The sequence below is a fragment of the Ctenocephalides felis genome, unplaced genomic scaffold, assembly GCF_003426905.1.
Source record: "Ctenocephalides felis isolate EL2017-DRISC unplaced genomic scaffold, ASM342690v1 CF-g0.4_SCAFFOLD_03573, whole genome shotgun sequence".
NCBI lineage: Eukaryota > Metazoa > Arthropoda > Insecta > Siphonaptera > Pulicidae > Ctenocephalides > Ctenocephalides felis.
In genome coordinates this window covers 6037879-6058260 of record NW_020539727.1, presented here as the reverse complement: position 1 = coordinate 6058260, position 20382 = coordinate 6037879, and the positions used below count along the sequence as shown (strand labels likewise).

Here is a 20382-nt window from a genome sequence, read left to right as displayed (position 1 = left end):
AGTTAAAAAAAAAACTGCCAACTTAGAGATGTATTAACCCTTTACACTAGCTAAATGCAGAATTAATACGTATTTTGTCGCCAGACGGGCAGCATCCGAGTGAAAAAGGTTAAATGGTGTATTGCTTCTATTTTTGTGACTATTACTAAATTTCCTCACAATTTCTTCATAACTTTCCACTTATTTCTACCAAGTTTTACTGCAAATTTTACTCACCTAAAATAAACGTATGCAAAAAATGACTTTTAATACAAGCAGGACTAAACGAAGTATTATCGGCTTCTAAAAACACGACACAAACGATATCGTTCCCTATGTGTCGTTTTCTCTGTAATTTTTGAGGATCATGTCTTTCATAAGGCAAATGTGTGGACACGTGGAACATTATTTCAATATTTCTCCAATTCGTGTAAACCGAGTACAGCCCTGTCAAATCGTGGACGGTGTCCAGGCCGCCTTTGTATTTATCAAAACCTGGAAATGGATAGGAAAATAAATACCAGGACCAAGTTAAAAATCACAATTGTTAACAATTAAAATATTGGCAAATGTTTGCTTAAAATATATTATTAAAATGTATACCTTTTAATCTAACTTTATCTCCCAAGACTTGTAAAAATTCATCAAATAACGGCGAATTATCATTATTATCCAAAATTTCTTCTTCAGTATATTGGCCTTCTCGTACATAGATGACACCAACTTTTAGTTCACTTTTGATAAAAACTTGGTCCAATTTTAACAATTCTTCTGGAGTATCTGGTAACTGACCAAGGACCAGAGGTGGATTGATGTTGACCTCTTTGCCAAGAGATCGGACTACTTCTTCACGATTATACCTAGAAAAATATATAATAATTATTATATCGGTATATTCAAGCAGGGTTTTGGTAAATATTTTCAGTAAAAATGCTTCTATTTCGAAATGATTGGCAACGCTTATAATATAACTAAAATTCTATGACTGAAAGTAGGTACATGAGCGAAGTTGAACTCATATTCAAATTTAAAATTGTGAATGATTTTGCAAAAAACGAGATTATTTTGCTAATGAAGTTACCACTTTTTCTCAAAAAATTAAAGTAGTCAAATGTGTCTAATTTCATATACATTTTGTAATACATAATATATTTTTATAGTAGTCATTTTTATCAGTTCAGAGTCATTCATGTGAAAGGATAGTTAAATTTTGAATGCTTTAAATGTTGTACTCACTACTTAAAATTTGTATTTGCTACCTAAATTTTGAACTTACCACTTTGTATTTTTTTGCAAATGTTTTATAATATACTATATGCAAATATGAAATTGATAATAATGAATGAGTTTGATGTGTTCTGCATTTGGCATAATCAACACAGGATATTTTTCATTGAAATTGCATTACTAAGTAAATTATATTAGTGATCAGATGTAATCTAAATCTAGTGCCCAATTTTAATTCATTCTTATTTCCAACTATACCACATCATTATTTCTTCATATGAAATATTGTATAGTTAAGTTTTGAAAGTTATCATGATTGTTAAATTATTGCAAAGGATGAAACTTTCATCAAAATTTGAGGAACTTCAAAATGTTGTACTATAGTTTTGTTAAATGGTAATAGTTACCGGAAATGATATAACTTACCATATGATTAAATAGATTATAAATAAATTATTTCTTCTACAATATAAAAATATATACTTCATAGGGGAGGCTAGAGTTCATGTTTTTGCTATTAAGTAGGACTGCTAATTTTATCCTTAAGTTATTCTGAATTGTTTGACACTCATATTGCAAAAGTATGTAGGTATCTTCGTATGTGAGACAAATTTTGACTTTTTGTAGAAGTTTTTACAAAAACGGCTGCTCTGATTCCACAAATTTTAAATTCATTTGATGAAGAAGAATTGTCGTTGCTAAATTTTTGCGAGCTATTTCTTTATGCAACAATTTTTGTTAAAGTTTTTACTATAAGTCCTGAACCGATTTCCAATATTCAATAACTATTCGAAAGATGTAAATTCGAAATTGAACTGATTAGTTTTCAGACAAAAAAAAACCTTTAGATTTGAAATAAACAGTTAAAAAATTTGAAGTTAGAATTCCAACCAACTTACTTTAAGGCACATTTATAGAAAAATTTATATACCATTTCTGTAACAATTTTGTTTATCATTAGAAACTGTTTTAAAAAATTAAACATTTTGAATAAAAGTGCCATGCATTAGAAATGAAATATTGGGGAACACTCAAAAATCGTTGAATAATTTCCCCGAAGATTCGAACTGGCAACTTGTAACATAGATATCAAAAATAGTAATAAAATCCAATTTAACTGTTGATATGTACACTAGAATCAAAGAATTTAGTAGGTGCTGAAAAATCAAAACAAAATTATGCATTTTGAACTTGCTGCTTCTTTATGCATTTCTAATTTGTTATTTCTTAAACCTTAAAAATTTAAGCCAACTTCTAAATTTTTGCTTTAATATTTACTTACTGGATATAAAAATTAACACGAGATATATTCACCAATAACTAACTACCACAAAATCAATTAACTAATTATTTTAGAAAAAAAAGGTTCTCTGTTTGAATAACAAAATTTAAAATTCAGTAAAGTTCAAATTAACATTTTAATAATTTTTGTAACTTGTAAAATGCAATAAAAATTGCATTATTTTAAAAACTACAAATAACTTATCTATCTGGAATAAAAGTTCGAAGATCTTATCAAATTTAAAATTTAATTTGCATATAAAAATCTTATTGGACCACAAAAGATACCAGCTAATTCATTACCCTTCTTTCCGTAGGGTAAGTTATAGGTAGTAATCATCCAATAATTCAAAGTAAATTTATTTGCATATCTTTACGTTTCAGAGGTTTCTGAACATTTTGACATACCTTAGAGAGAATGGATATATCCATTTGTCTAGCAATTTTCCTCAAGGCACAATGCCATTCACCATTAGTTTTAGTAGGAAAAAGACATTTTTAACCTCCCGTTTAAATTTTGTTGCATATCTTTACGTTTCAAAGGTTTCTGATCATTTTGGCAAACCTCAGAAAAAATGGATGTGTGTGTGCGTAGTATGTATGTATGTTAGGATACAATTTTTCGTCAACGATTTCGGGCGCACAAATCAACCGATTTGAATGCTTAAAAAAACATTCGATTTCTATTTGAATGAATCAAAAATCATTTTACTTGTAATGACGAAATTACAAGATATTTGATGAAACTTTTGGTAACACAGGTCTAGCGGTTTCGGAAATACAGAGGAAAAAATGAAAAAAAATTATATTTGGTGGTTAAAAATGAACATTAGACATATGCATATCAAATTATAAGATATTTGATGAAGTTTTTAAAAAATAGTAGTAATTTTTTTGTTACAATTTTGTTGGGTTACGTACCAAGATTTTTAATTTTCAAAGTTTACTTATACGGTTAAAAAAAATTTGCAAAATTATCAAATTTTTTTTTCAAAATTTTTAAAAATATACAATGTTTTATACTTCAAATACGAATTTTAAATTTACAATTCAGTTTCAAAATGTATATATTTCAAATGCGTTATTCTAATCGTAAGAAATATATCCTCAGACGGATTTATTCGGCACCTCTTGCTAATGTAAACTTTCTCAAGTACTTTAGGCGATAAGATCCTCACTGTATATTTTATGAACGATAAAATAAATAGTGATTGTAATTAGCTATTTGAAAATGTATGAGACAATTGTTGTAAATCATTGATCAATTTTTATTGATTACTGATTTTTTTTCCTCGAATATATAATTCTGATACGGGAAGTTCCAGCAATTTGCTTTAAGGCACGATGCCACTCACCCCTAGTTTAGTAGAAAAAACATTTTCTTTTCATAAATAATAAAATTACAATAATGTTTTTTCCTATTTTTTCTACTCACCTGTCTGCAAAAACGCAAGACGCCGGTATCAGCCCATGCACCGTGTAACTTATGGCCCTCACCAATATCCTAAACTGATCTCTTCCATTCAAAGTCTCTTGCTTTATCGACAATATCACTGGTCCCAAATCTTCATCATTGGTGAAATAATTCCAGTGTTCTGTACCATAGAAATACTTCTCGTAAGTTTCTTGTTCGACACTGGTCAACTCGAATCCTGCCGAATTGTCCCACTGTTCTTCGATGGCAGTACGTTCTCTGGGACTTGCTACTTCTTCGTCATCGAGGTCGTCGTCGTACTCTTCCTCGTCGTCTTCCTCATATAAATCGTTGTAACCTGGGATAGAAGGTAACAGTTAAATTTAGATTTATGAAAGTATATGAGATTGTGAAGACTTAGTTAAAAAGATAGTACTTAGGAATATTGATTGGAGTACCATCACCCCAGATGGATGTTATCGATAGAATTTATTAAGTTGCTGATATCTTCTTAAATTAATTATGAGAGATACCAAGTGCCTGATTGTGGTACTGGCTTGATAGAATTTGCTGAACTTATGGATTGTCTATTTATTGGAATGCATTAACCTACATTTGCCTATCATACTACAGCTTAATTATGAAATTATTTAAGCATAATTTTTTGTAAATTTTGAACTATTCGTGTAATATTATATTTGTTATATTGATTCAAATACATATTATTGCGTTAATATTTAAAAGTTAAAATAATTTTTGTTGACCCCACATAAGCAAATTTTAAGAGAATGGACTTGAATTTTCATTACAACTTAAGTACATTACGTAGTACATTATTTTGATTCTGCAAAAAATTATTGTTTCATCTTCAACTTTTAACATATTTTTCTGATATATCAAAAATAACGGAAATATATAGAAGTGATAGTAACCATAGTATAGAAATTATTACTCGGAATCATATTAAAAAAAAATTAATATACCTTTTATTTAATATTAGTCCGGATTATAGAATGGTTATTTTTATTTTGAAAAAGTTGGAATTTTTCAAAATTTGTACTGATGACTACGTTCTACTTATGTTGATCAAATAATTGATTTTAGATCTCAAATATATACGTACTACATAAAATTAAATGCAGTGTTAACTTCCACAGATTTATTATCAACTTGAAATAAAAAAATAAAGTATATCTAAAGCTGATGTAAAATGTTATAATTTAAGAAAATATCACATTTTTTGTAATTTACTAAATTTTAAAGTTATAATAATCGCATAAAAATCGAAATATTTATATATCTGTACGTTACAAAGGTTTCTGAACATTTTGCCATGCCCTAGAAAAAAATGATGTATGTGTATGTGTGCGGATACAAATTTTCGTCGACGATTTCGGGAACTATAGTCAACCGATTTAAATAATTGAAAAACATTCGATTCTTATTGATAATGAGACGTGCTGATTAGTTTTTGACAAAGGCAGGTCGAGCCGTTTTGAAGATAAAACGCAAAAAGCGCAAAGAATGGTAATTGATTTTTTGAGAGAACGGAGCGTTCAATTTGCATAATTCAAAAAACATATTATTTCTATTAACGAAAATAAGAACTTATGAATGTAAGGCTCCAATAAAAAAGATTGGCGTCATTTGGCGGATAAAAATGAGCATGAGACATATGCACATCAAATTATCACATATTTTATAGATATTTTAATAAGAATAACTAGTTTTGTTCACTTTTCTTTGGGTTCCAAACTATTGCTTATCCGTTATACTGCGACGCGGCGCCTACGCCACTTACGCTTCCTTACCTACGCTTCAATATTTTGTTCATACGCAACTAAAGTATCGCGATTGCTTTGAAAAAAAAATATTTCAAAAATTTTAAAAATCTCAAAAATAGTTTTTTTTTCAAAGCTCTAAAAGAAAATTGAATCTTTTTTAAAATTCTTAATTTTTATATTACAAAATTCTTAAATCGTTTATATTACAAAAAACTGTGTTATAGTTAACATAGATATAAATAAAAGAATGCCTTTGCTTTAATCGTTATATAAATTAATAAATTTATTTTATTCTTTTCAATTGTTAAACTAAGAAGATCTCACTGAAGTTAATTCTTCTTAGGCATCGCTCTCAAATATTGTCAATTTAGCTTATAGGAATCCTTATGTATTTCTGATTGCTTAATCAAACAGAGTTAAAAACAAAAGTTCAATAGTTTACTTATTAACTTTCCGAAACAAAAGTTTATATTTATGCCAGAAAATCCGATTTACTAATTTTATATTTTCTAGAAATTTCAACTTTTCATTTTATTTATAATAAATTGAAATTTAGCAGCTTTTGATGCTATATAAATATTGATTACATAATTTTGGCATTTTGGTCCATTTTAAATTTCAATTAATTTTTTACAATTAAACTACTTTTCCTAGGGCTATAATACTTAAGACCATTATCAAGACATTATCGCTATCAAAAAGCTAAATTTTAAAAAAATCTTTAGAAAATAGTTAGGAAGAAATAACTCAGTTGATCTTTACAAAAAACTAGTGGATCGAAAGTTTTGCCCTTTTCTGCTAAATCTAAAAAAGTAGGTAATTTTTTTCGCAGAATGCGAGTCCTCATCGAGTTTTATCAAATGCTTTTTGAATTTTTAAAATCGGTGCAGCCGTTTCTGTAAAACGTCTACAATATATCAAAATTTAGTTCATATACGTCGACCATAGATCAAAACTATTGATGAGACTATCGAATTTCATCAAAGGGCATCCAAATTTACAAAATCGGTGCAGCCGTTTCTGTAAAACGTCGACAAAAGACCAAAATTTAGTTCACATACATACACACACAAACATATCCACCGTTTTTTGAAAAAAAAGTCGACCAAAGAATAAAACTTGATTCACATATGATTTCTAGGATCTTGTTTTGATTGAATTTGAATTTACTTTTCGAAGGACCATATGTAAAACACTTAATTGAATAACTGTATATATTTATTTTATAAGTTATAATAGTATTTATAACAAATTTAATATGTTTTGATTATGTATTGATTGAATTGACTTTGATTTTTATAATTATCTATTTGATGATTTTTTGTTTTCTATTCGCATAACCGCCTACTTTGATCGGCGCGAACAACATACATATACACACCAATATCGGTGTCAAACGCTTCAGAATGACATGAAGCGTCGAGATAATATAAAATTAGCAAATCGTATTTTGTGACAAAAACATAAATTTCTCTTTCGAACAGAGGTTGTAAAAGGCAAAATTTGGTTCACATACATATAAACACCAATATATCCATCGTTTTTTGAAAAAACGTCGAACAGAGATCAAAACTTGGTTCACAAACATATATAAACCAATTTCGGATTAAACGCTTCAAAATGACTTGAAACATCAAAAAACATAAAATTAGCAAATCGGATTTTGTGGCGAAAATATAAACATCTCCTTCGGGAAGAAGTCATAAAAAACCTCATTTTTTGATTTTCTTGCAATTATGAGGCATCATTTATACCATACGTTATAGAAATCTTGGTCAGAAATAAGTAACCTACATTTTATAAAACAAAGATCAGGTTTAGAATAAAAGTATGTACTACCATGTAAATTTTTATAAATTATATGCAATGAACAAATTTTACAGGTTATGATTATTAATTTTGCTCACTATCTACCTATCTATCAATTTCCATTTAATTTTAAACTAATAATCACTATGCAATTATCTCTGGTTTTATTAATCATGATTATGAAACTAGAGAAAAATTATACCCCTGTTTATCAGATTTCTGATAAATACAGGTAAAATAGAGTACATAATTTAAATAGAAGTTAGTAGTAGGTACCTGTGTAGTTCAAACACTACAAATCACTAATGATTAATTCATGAATACACAATAAAACGTCCCTGAATTGCTGGCATTATTCTTTACATTGGTGTAGTTTGAATAGAAAGTGTTTGGATTGATAATTAGGGACATTCTGGACGTATAATTTGTCCGCATACACACACAATATATGCTGATTTATATATTATTAATTCACATTAAATATTAACCCTAATTTTAATTTAAACTAGTTGGTATTGGTATTTAGCCTTGAGGCAAGTTACATGAAGTTCCCAATATGTGTGAATAATCGACTTAATCAATTAAAAATAAATTAATTTATGAGTGATTAATAGAATACCGAGTGGATTTATTACACATAATTTAAAACGAATGAACACGTTAACTCGGAGTATTTACTAAAAGCAAATTTTCAAAAATCAATTTTTATAATTGAACCTGTATCCGTAGGACTTTAATTGTTTAGTATGTTTATTAAGACCAAGTACTCTATCATTATTACAAGTAAATCGTCTAAGTTTAATTTTAACAAACGTTAAAAAAACTCTCATTTTCTCAAACTTTGATGAATTTTTAAATGTAAACTGCTTGCCGTAAGGCCGTAACATTTCAGTTTGTTCTATAAGACCTTGATATAAAATATATCGCCAAAAAAGTTCCACAAACATCGGTATAAATTTTTCACTATACTACGATTTACAAACAAACGGCTTGGCCGATCGTCGCGCAAAATTGATAAACGCAACGAGGTGCATCGAATGGCTTTTAAACTTTTGAAATCGGTCCAGCCGTTTTTGAGAAACGTCGATTTACGGCAAATTTGGTCTCATACGATTCAGAATAGCTTGAAACGTCGATAAATCAAAATTAGCAATTTGGATTTTTTGATAAAAACAAATCTAGTCCTTCGGGAAGTTAATGATATGAATATATTTTTACCAATTTAAAACGAAGTTTAAAGTATGTACTAAGATGTATAAACTTTAGATTCATCAAAAGACTTTTGGAAATTTTGAAATCGGTTCAGCCGTTTTTAAAAAAACGTTAAAGAAAGATCAAAAGTCCCAAAAATACGTGCACATACTCACACATAAGGAATGGCTCTTTGCTCATTTAAGAGATAAGTATAACTTCAGTGCAAAAAAAAATAACATTCTAGATTTTCCCCCCTTAAAAATAATTCCTAATGGCGGTTTTCATGGTGACCAGAGACTAGAGATAAGCATAGGTTTTACTCAGTCGATATTGAGTCCGACCAAAAGACCTAGTCTGGGAAGCATGAACGTATTTTCTTCGCCGTCCAAAAAAACATACTCACATATATGTATATATACAGATTGTTTCCAAAGGTCACAAATGATTCAAAATGACTTGAACCATCGAGATAACATAAAATTGGTAAGTCAGATTTTATGGCACAAAATAACAAAATAAATAAAAAAATAAGGTAAACAGTAAGAAAATATTTTTAATGGAAAAGATGAATCCGATATTTTTACAATAAATTATCAACATATAGCAAATCTTTATTTTTATTTCGTGTACCAACATTTTTGATTTGGTGACCAACATTTTTTGCAAGAATATTTATCCCACATTGGTCTAAATAATGGAAAAAATCAAGTAAGATATTCCCGACAAAAATCGGCATCAACATCTCTGATTTTCAATACACTTTCATAATAAAATAAGTATTTATATTTTTTAATTTTTACAAGCATTTAATATCCAGCCTTTGCCTAATTGTCCTCCACCGCATTTTGAACTGACGTATAAATCGATGAACAGACTTACTAAATAATGACATCAATCGAGTATTACTTTTCCAGATCAGAATATTTAACGAGTCCAGTGTCCTACAACTTTTCCACGTCCATCTGTTCTATTTTTCCATTTCAAAACTCTCCAAATAAAACCAGGGAATTTATTTCCTTTACAGAAAAGACATAACAAAGAAAATTTCACGAGCGACACAGGAAAAAAACGGCCATCAAGCAACATGTTTGCTCCCAAGTTATGACAGCTTGTAAAGAAAATTTTACGTCGAAATTCCACGTAAACCAGTGGTGTAGTAAAAGATAGATGATGTAGAAAAAGAATCATATTAAATGTTTACATAAAAGTTTTGCTTCAGATATGGTACAACTGTTTTGCAATTATGAGAAGTGTCTTTTGCCTATGACCAAATCAGACTGATGGTAAGAGCAAGTTGTAAGGTTAGAAAAATGATAGTTATACATTAAAATTGGTTTTTAACACTTTGGGGACGGCTGTCCACCTCAGTGGACAAACACACTCTGTGAAGCACAGGCTATTTTATAAACAATGACTCAGTTTGCATCGAAAAGTTGAATAAATCACATATAGCAGTGGTAAACAGTATTGTATTTTGAAAATAATTTTAAGTTATTTTAGTAGTATTTTTAGCCTTTTTCTTCGCTATATGGTCTTTTTTTTTAATATTTAAAACGACCGAGCGCTTTTAAATATGGCAAAACGACTAGTGAATTTTGTGAATTAAGCAGAAGTGAAGATGAGTTTCAAATAAACATTCATACAGATAAATTTTATGAAATTATTATTCGCGCCGTTGATCGTGATGAATGTGATGATGATATTATCCAACCAACAAAAAGAAGAAGTTCGACAAAATAAATGAAGAGCGGGAAGACATTAGCGAATGTGCCGATTCTCCTTCAATAATCGAGTTTGACATACATCAACAAACACCCCGACTACAAATACCAAGCAATATAAGACATCAAATAAATTATTTTACTTTATATTTTAAAAATGAATTATTAGACAATATAATAGAAAAAATAAACCATTATGGCAGCAAAAAAATGACCAAATATACTGACTAATCAGTGGCATATTATAATGCGAGTGAAAGAAAAAGGGATTGTATTGTCTGTTCTGACAGGAAAGCACCAGGAGAAAGGAGGCGAACAACATTTTATTGTAAAACATGTCAAAATCAACCAGCTATGCATTTTGGAAATTGTTTATAATTATAATTGTTTATAACATTCTTTATAAAATGATCAAAAATAAATTAATATTATGAATGTATGTCCTTCAATGACCACAAATTTTTATCAAACAAATTGCATAACATACACAATAAAATCAAGTTTACAGCCGGTAAAGTAGATTGTTTTGAAATCGGTGCCGTCCCGAAAGTGTTAAATTATATTATGTTGACCACACAAAGACACTGTGTAACTGTTTCATTTACATTATCACCTAAATATTATCCTCTTACCTCTAGAATCAGGATCGACACCAGAAGTCCCCGTGCAGCAATCTCCTGCATCCTTCCTCCTGGGAATATACGTCCCAGAAGAAGTTCCGATATGAGAAGGTCCCGTGTGATCATCGTATTCCTGGTCAGAATCAGGAGGTTCTCTGATGGTTGCAATTTTTTGCCTGGAACATTCTATCCAGTAGCCAGGTGTCGGGATTAGGTAGTGCGGGTAGCCGTCACAGAATTCATCTGAAAAAAAAAGATATCAATTAGTTAAAATATTAGTTAAAATATATTATCATATTATGCTTCATTTATTTTTTCTACATAAACATTCTTATAATAGTTTAATATTAGAATTTGCATATGTTTAATCCAAATATTATTCTACTTTTTTATCTCTATTTTTTTATATTTCGTTTACTTATTGAAAAATAATGTGGATTAGCATATTTCAGTTTTATATAATGATAATAATGAATAATTATTATATTTTTGGTAAGTTCACCTGGTTTGCTTCTATTTTTGTAGTGAGTGTTTATTTCAAAATATTTTCAATTTCAACATACCAAAGTAAATACTTTGAATTTTGAAATGACTATAAAGTTTATAACTCTTTAATCATGTGGTTTTTCACATTTACTAGGAAGTTATATTATGGTAATTAACTCCCCGTAGGGTAAGTTATAGTAATCGCAAAAAAATTGCATATCTTAATTTTTTGCATATCTTAAGGTTTCAAATATTTTTGAACATTTTAGCATACTTCAAGATTAATGGGTGTATGTATATAGTATGAATACACAATTTTGTCGACGTTTTCCTATTGATAAAATTCCTATTGATAAGAAGAGGTGCTGATTATATTTTAGTCAAGACAATTCTAGCCGTTTCAGAGATATCAAAAGAGAGCAAAAAGTTCCAAAAATGGCAATTCATTTATTTTTTTTAAAGATCAAAGCATCCGATTTAAATTATTCAAAAAATGTTTTACCGTGTTGTCAAAATAAAGAATTGTTTACATTTTTGCAAAAAAAGCAAAAATTGATATTTGTAGGTCAAGTATGATCTTTACAAATTATTCTTACATATTCATAAAATTATAACTATTGGTAAATAGATAGACATTTAGACACCTGAATATGTGGACAGATAGACAGGTATACAATTAGACAGCTGGACAGGTAGACAGAAAGACAGGTAGAAAAGTAAGAAGAAAAGAAGGCAGTTCAGCAGGTTTGCTGTTATATCCGGTAGAAACAATGATATGTTGTTTTTTGCATATTTTTCTTTTTATTTCTAGAATATTGCTCTAGTTTTGTAATTCATAACATCTGAAAACATTTTCTTTAACAAACTCCAAAAAGATTTATCAAAATTCGAATAACCGTGTAGGAAGAGTTTGAGTTTATACATCCGTACAGAAGAAATATATATATATATATATATATATATATATATATATATATATATAATTCTTCTGTAATAATGTATGAATTGATACTCTTCCTAAACGGTTATTCGGATTATGATAATTCTTTCTAGAGTTTGTCAAAGGAAATTTTTAAGATTTAATGAACGATAAAACAGTAGTAATATTGTAGAAATAAATGACATAAATTACAAACAACCACTTATCATTATTTTACATTGAAAAATTTCGACTGTCATCTACTAGAAATGTCAATTCACTTGAAATTTGAATTTAGCTAAAATTATGAGCCTAGATAATATTAGAATATAATAAACGAGAAAAATGTAATTTTTTTTCATTATTATTGACAAAAAGCAGCTGAGATGTGCCAGAAATTAAAATAATATAAGATACAGTCAACAGTATATTATTGGTAGATGAAATTATATAATTCAGTTTAATAAATAAGGCAATACGTCTAAAATTGCATATAGAATGTTTTTTTAAACTTATGCAAATCGCATTTTGGTTTACTTTACTAAATTATTTAACAATAAAAAAATATTTCTACTTATTAAAAAAATGATTTAGAATTTCGTTTCATGCGCCAAAAATTTATTTGTTTGGCATTGGATATGGAATATTTAGCAAGTTGATCTTAGATTGAACCATCATTGAACTAGATTTTACAAATTAATTCACCTAATATCTAAAAATAAACTATAATATTTACAAAGATATTAATAAGGAAAATGTACTTTAGAAATTATAATTGCCAAAAAGCAACTAATATATCGTACGAAATTATGAAAATTATAGACTAAATTATTGAAGCAATTATGTAGTGTGGTAAAATAAAGTGTAATATTGTTCTTTTACCACAGATACTATATTATTTTTGTCTGAATTTCTTATACTGCTTATGCTAAGACCATAAATGAATCACAAAGACAAGACATCAAATAGGACATTGAAAAGTATAGGATAGCATATTAAAAAATTAGAACTTTTGAATTGTAGACGTGGGTACAGGACAACGTCTGTCGGGTCATCTAGTATATATATACTTTTGTGTGGGTATATGTTCGTACAAGTGCAAAGCTTATTCCGTCTGATTATCATACATCCTCATTTAAATTCAATATTTTCCCTTAAGTTATTCCATTTTCTTTCAGCTAAGGCGTTCATTCAAGTTCAGTTGTTCGTATATAGGATACCTATTTCTTGTTCCACGTGGCTCTCGATTTCTATATAAGACGTATCACTGACAGTTATATAACACCATGAACGCTTAGTAAGGCCAAAGGAGTGTGAATGATGGATCTCTTTTGGTTTTGTGGTTTCTTACTAAAGGAATTTGTGGGGTCTATGGGTATATATCATATGCCGATGTTGGCTCGTGGATGCTGGATCAAAACAGGGTAAATAATGACACAGTATTTGTACATAAATAAACAGGACTCCCCGAGGAATTAATTAGTTGGTAAAACATGGAAAGTATACTTATGAGGAGGTGGAATAGAGATTTCTTGGTAGACAAAAAAAATGTAATGTCTACATTATCATTGCCGAAAAGCAGCTGAGATATGCAAGAAATTAAAATATTATACATTACAGTCAACAGTATATTGGCAGATGAAATTATTCAATTCAGTTAAATAAAAAACGCAATAAGTCCAAAATTGCATATACACTATTTTTTAGTAAAAGTATAAGCTGACGAGAATCAATGACTACTTATAAATGGACTAAATTTTTCTTAACAACCAAACACCAAAGGCAGTTCATTACCATTAAACATTATTTGTCATTAATCATTTAGTAATATTGACATTTCATTTATCGAATGTCAATAATGAGCAATTATGAAATATATGCAGCATAATTATTATTAATTGAGAAAATTGTGATAAATTTTAATTGGAAATGCAAATATTACACAGGCAATATAACGAGTAAAATATTCCTTTTAACAATTAAAAGTTACCATCATTTTGACAACACAGATTTTTGTACAATATGTATTTTATAGTTACATGAAGGTATTGAAAATATTTTAAACTGGTGGTGTGTGGCATCATGCTTAAAGGCAAATTGCTTGGGGAACTTCCCGTACCGCAAGGAAATGTTCGAGGAATACTGAATATTTTCAAATAGATTATTATAAATACTGTAAGATTATCTAATATTTATAAGAATTATATAAACTGAATTGCAAAGTTAAAACTAATTGTTTAAAGTATATAAGTAAGCTTTAGAACTTTAGCCAGAAATAAAATTAAAATCTGAATTATTTTCGATATACAAAAAAATTTTTTTGGCAATTGTTTAGTCAACACAAACAAAAAGTTTTATTAATCATTCAAATCAGATCTTAGTTCTCCCAATCCCAATCATTCATATCATTTTTGCATATTTTGCTTCGTATCTTTGAAATGACTGGACCTGCCTTCGCCAAAAACGAATCACCACTTCTCTCAATCATTACAAATTGGATATTTTTTAGATCATTAAAATCGGATATTCCGTTCTCTCAAAAACTCGATTTGCATTTTCTGCACTCTTTGCTCCGTATCTGCGCAACGGATCGACCTGCCTTTGCCAAAAACTAATCAGCACATATCACTATCAATAAAAATCGAATGTAATTTGAACCATTTAAATCGGATGATCCGTGCGCCCTAAAATGTGGACGAAAAATTGCGGACACACAAAACACACACACACATTCATTTTTTCTGAGGTATGCCAAAGTGTTCAGGAACCTCTAAAACGTAAAGATATGCAAAAATTAGACATATTGATACAATTAATATTGGAATCATCATATGACGATGGATGTTATCCTTTCTAGATACTATAGATTGAAACTTTTTTTAAATTTTTTTTATTAATTACAATCTATTTTAAAAATAAATGAATAAAATGGACATTCAATAATTAACTCCACAGTAAACCTTTTCATTTTTGACTAGTAAAATTCAATTTTTCTATTATATGAGAAAAAAAACTATAATTAAGGAGGTCAATACTTCTAATCAAATAGAATAACATTATATTGTAAATATTGCAAAAAGCATAATAACGTAGGACAAGTGTGATTCAATAACAGAACAATAAATATAATTGTGTTTCCAAAAGTATTTGTACCCGGATAAAACCTCCACAAAATACCCCATATTATCCCTTACTTATTCATAGTACTATATGTAGTCCTACTCCTAAAAGCCTAAGGCAAATTTGTTCTATATTAAATTATAATATATTACGCTATATACATGCTAATATACCATCTTAAGAACATACTAAAATCTAAAATATATATTAAAAAAAAATGTTATATTTTTTATTTGAAAACAAGTAGCCCTAAAGATCTATTTTGTGTCTTTCGGTTAGTTTTAATTTTTTTTTAAAGAACAAGTAATGCAAATATGAATCACAAAATTGTATAAACAAACAATTTTTTTTTTTTATTAGAAATACAGATCCAACTGGGTGTAAGTGGCATTTTACCTTCCAATAGGAAAGCTACATGAAATTTCAATATTTGCAAATTACTGCTGAACTATACAAAAAAACTCAGTTGATCAATTTGTGGAACTCAATATAGTCATAAGGTAAAAAGGCCAGACTAGATAAGAGATTTTGCCGTTTTTTCTAACAGTTTTTCAATTTTTGTCACTTGACCCCCAATTTTGACTTTAGATTCGTGTTCAGCGGTAACTACTACATTGTTTTTTTTATTTAAAGCAAAACTTATTTAGGCATGACTAGGATGTAAATCGGTACAAATGCAACGGAAAAGCGTTACGCTCGAGTTGAGTGCCAATAATTCGTCATTCGCTCTCGACGATATCATTTTTATGCGGGTCGATTGTGATTGGTCGTCGTGTTGCGTAAGTATGATTGCTTTGATTGTATGCGTATACGTAGTTGTTCCTACATATAGTGAAAATAGTAAAACAAATAAAAAAGTGCCGTGTAAGAAACGTAAGTTTATGGAAGTAATTTGTATTATTCGTAGTTACTATATCTTTTTAGAAATTAATTTAATATGCAAGATACATACTACAGCTGCTCAAAGAATGAGACTGTAACGCTAGCGAAATAGTCAAAACAACAAACAGTCAATGAATGTATGTTAATTTTTATTGCATGACAAGTGAAACAAGTGTTCTCGTTCAAACGTTAAAGCTTATAATTTCTTTTTCTGATCTTGAAAGTAAAGTTGTACAAAGTTGCATATTTGTTTGCATAATTATAAATAATGAAGAATGAATTTATATTCAGATTTATTACTCTAAACAAGAAATCACATTAATAGTTTGTGTACCTGTGTATCATTTATATACAGATAAACTTTATAAAGGACATCTATGCAGTTTATTTATTGATAGTGTTAATGAAATTATTCAAGATTATTATAAGTTCACTATGTAAACGAATATTATAGACTTTATTAATCAGCAATTACTTCATTTCTCTAATAAAGGTTCAAGTCCTAAATGCTAATTACAATGACAAACCGATCGTGTCTGAAGTGTGACTTTAATACATTAATATTTTCAAACATTATAAATATTTTTAATGGTATTATAAATATTTAATTTATAATTTTTACTATATAAATATGTATAATGTTTGACATTAAAAAATGTATGCATCGTGAGTGTTATCATATTACTAATAAACATTATTAAAAATTGTTATATGATGTATTTATTTTTAAGTTAAATGCCATCTCGTACTATAGCAAAACAGTTTTTCTTCAATCGCGTGCAAACCTTACGCGCACTTTTTTATGGACCTGTGTAATTATCACAACATGTAGAATACCAAAGATAGCATTTATAACCAAAAAATATTTGCTAAAGACAACAATTAAATTAGTGTTTTTCCTAGATGCAATAACTCAATTGTCCATTATCAATTATCCAACAATCCAGTATCATCCTCTATCTATTTATATTATTTAGTCCCAAATGCCTCGGGCAAATCTGCCCTATATTAAAATATGATATATACGTCTGTCGTCCTCTCTGCTCCGTTCGTGATGCTATTTTTCATAAAGAGCAGGAGAGTCCTAATTAAACATATTTTGCCGGAATTCATAGTATGCATTTTATTGTTTCTACGAAAGAGGAATAATAGGGACGAGTAGTGGTGTAAATTAATGAAAACCTGGAAATATGCATAGGAGACACCGGGATAAGATAAATAATAGATGGGAACAAGATTTTATTAACTTCCCGAAGGTTGATTTTTTACTTTCTCAACGCTTCACGTTATTCTGAATCGTTTGAGACCAATATTGTATAAAATGTGTTTGTGTGTGTATGTGAGTCGATTTTCTCCAATTTCATGTAACACGACAAGGATTTGCATTGATTAATTTTGCGCTATGATTCAGCAAACCATTTCTTTACAATTAGAACTTTAGTATAACATTTTTTGTCCACATTTTAGTCAGGAATCTTGAACCAAAGTCTGTTCATTTAAACATTTAAAAACCATTGAAAGAATATTAGTTGGAAATTAGGATTAGTATATTGGATGGAAACCGCAAAGCCAGTTCTTCAGAAAGTCTCTTAGACACTATATCATATGAAAGTTAAGGTCACGTATCCGAGACACTATATCATATGAAAGTTAAACAACTGCTTTCTTGGACACATTCAACTAAAATTTTAGCCTAAGTTCCTGAAGATTCAAAATATTTTCCCATACCGGGAATCAAACCCGAGCCTCCTGGGTGAAAGCCAGGTATCCTAGCCACTAGACCATATGGGACTTAGAAGACTGCTATCTTCTCATACCTGGTATCGGGCCATTCAACTAAAAGTTTAGTCCAAATTTCTGAAGATTCAAAATATTTTCCCATACCGGGAATCGAACCCGAGCCTCCTGGGTGAAAGCCAGGTATCCTAGCCACTAGACCATATGGGACTTAGAAGACTGCTATCTTCTCATACCTGGTATTGGGCCACTCAACTAAAAGTTTAGCCCAAATTTCTAAAGGTTCAAAATATTTTCCCATACCGGGAATCGAACCCGAGCCTCCTGGGTGAAAGCCAGGTATCCTAGCCACTAGACCATATGGGACTTGGAAGTCTGCCATCACTTATACCTGGTATTGGGTCATTCAACTAAAAGTTTAGCTCAAGTTTTTGAAGATTCGAAAAATTTTCCCATACCGGGAATCGAATCCGAGCCTCCTGGGTGAAAGCCAGGTATCCTAGCTACTAGACCATATGGGAGATGGAAGACTGTTGTTATTTATACCTGGTATTGGGCTATTCAACTAAAAGTTTAGGCCAAGTTTTAATATTTCAAAATATTTTCCCATACCGGGAATCGAACCCTAGCCTCCTGGGTGAAAGCCAGGTATCCTAGCCACTAGACTATATGGGAGATGGAAGACTGTTGTTATTTATACCTGGTATTGGGCTATTCAACTAAAAGTTTAGGCCAAGTTTTAATATTTCAAAATATTTTCCCATACCGGGAATCGAACCCTAGCCTCCTGGGTGAAAGCCAGGTATCCTAGCCACTAGACCATATGGGACACATGCACAATCGCTGGAGTTTGCATGTGTAGCAATTTTCAAGTCAACTCAGTATTTTGAACAAACATGATTAATCAAATAATGTAATCAGCACAAGTGTATATATTTATTAATCACATTTGTTTAAACTCAAAATGCAAATTGTGTGTCGATCGAAATGATAAAATATAGCATGCGCGGCGCTTTCCTTATTTTGTTAAAACAGCAGTCCAGTAAAAAAAAAAAAGTACTTAACTAACTGTAAGTCGAATTCTGTCTTAAGGCAATTAAGGCATCGTGCCTTAAGGCAAATTGCTGGAACTTCCCGTACCAAAAATTATTATTTTTTTAAAAACAAGTAACGTTTTTGAAAAAATTTTACTTCGAAAAAATAAGATTTTTGAGAAACTATAAATTGGACAAAAAATTACATTTTTTGAAAAAAAAATTTTTTTTTGAAAAATTTTTTTTTCTTTATTTTGACATATTTTGGAAGATCTAAACTTTCTTTCAACGCAATCGTACTGCTTTAACTTCATAAAGACGAACTATCAAAGCGCGTAAGCGCCGCGCCGCCGTCTAACGCGTAAACATTGGTACGGAACCCATAGGAATGTAAACAAAATTTATACTTATTGTTAAAATCTCTAAAAAATATCTGATAATTTGATGTGCATATGTCTAATGATCATTTTTGACCGCCAAATGGCATTTTTTTTTACTTTTTTTATTAGATCTCCAAAACCGCTAGACCTGCCTTTATGAAAATTTGATCGGTTCTTCACCTTGTCAATACAAGTAAAATGTTTTTTGAATTATTGAAATTGGATGCTCCGTTTTTGCCCGTATCTTCGGAACGGCTAGACCTGCCTTCGCCAAAAACTAATCAGCACGTCTGCTTATCAATACGCATCGAATGTTCTTTAAATTATTCAAATCGGTTGATCGGTGTTCCCGAAATCGTCGACGAAAAATTGTATCCGCACATACATACACACACATACACACATACACACACACACATACATCCATTTTTTTTAAGGTATGCCAAAATATTCAGAAACCTTTGAAACGTCGAGAAATGCAAAAATTTTTATTTTCGATTTTTTTGCGATTACTATAACTTACTATAACGGGAAGTTAATAATTAAGATATATGAGCAATTTGTCTAAAATTAGTTTTAATTAAAGGGATTGTATTATTATTATCAGATAGACAATATAACATGGTGATAATATTGGTTCCATATATCTTCTAAAATTTATTCCTACATATCTCTAAAACGCTACATTTTTATTTCGAATGAGATTTTTTTGTTATTTAGTTTAGTTTTACAATTCAACGTCTAAATGCATTTTTTAAAATTCTAGATCAAGATATAAGCGTAAATAAAATTACA

At 29.5% G+C, this 20382-nt stretch overlaps 1 protein-coding gene and 2 non-coding genes across 3 annotated transcripts in view; all 3 read right to left on the bottom strand.

Moving 5' to 3' along the window:
* LOC113389443 overlaps positions 1-20382 on the bottom strand; it is a 338511-nt gene that overhangs the window by 10956 nt on the left and 307173 nt on the right. The window contains 4 exon segments of the mRNA XM_026626476.1: positions 217-474; positions 583-839; positions 3923-4235; positions 11078-11272. Coding sequence (XP_026482261.1) covers positions 217-474; positions 583-839; positions 3923-4235; positions 11078-11272 — 1023 coding nt within the window.
* Trnae-uuc lies at positions 18312-18383 on the bottom strand. The gene has a single exon. It is a non-coding gene; the product is annotated as a tRNA-Glu (tRNA).
* Trnae-uuc lies at positions 18468-18539 on the bottom strand. Its single transcript has one exon. It is a non-coding gene; the product is annotated as a tRNA-Glu (tRNA).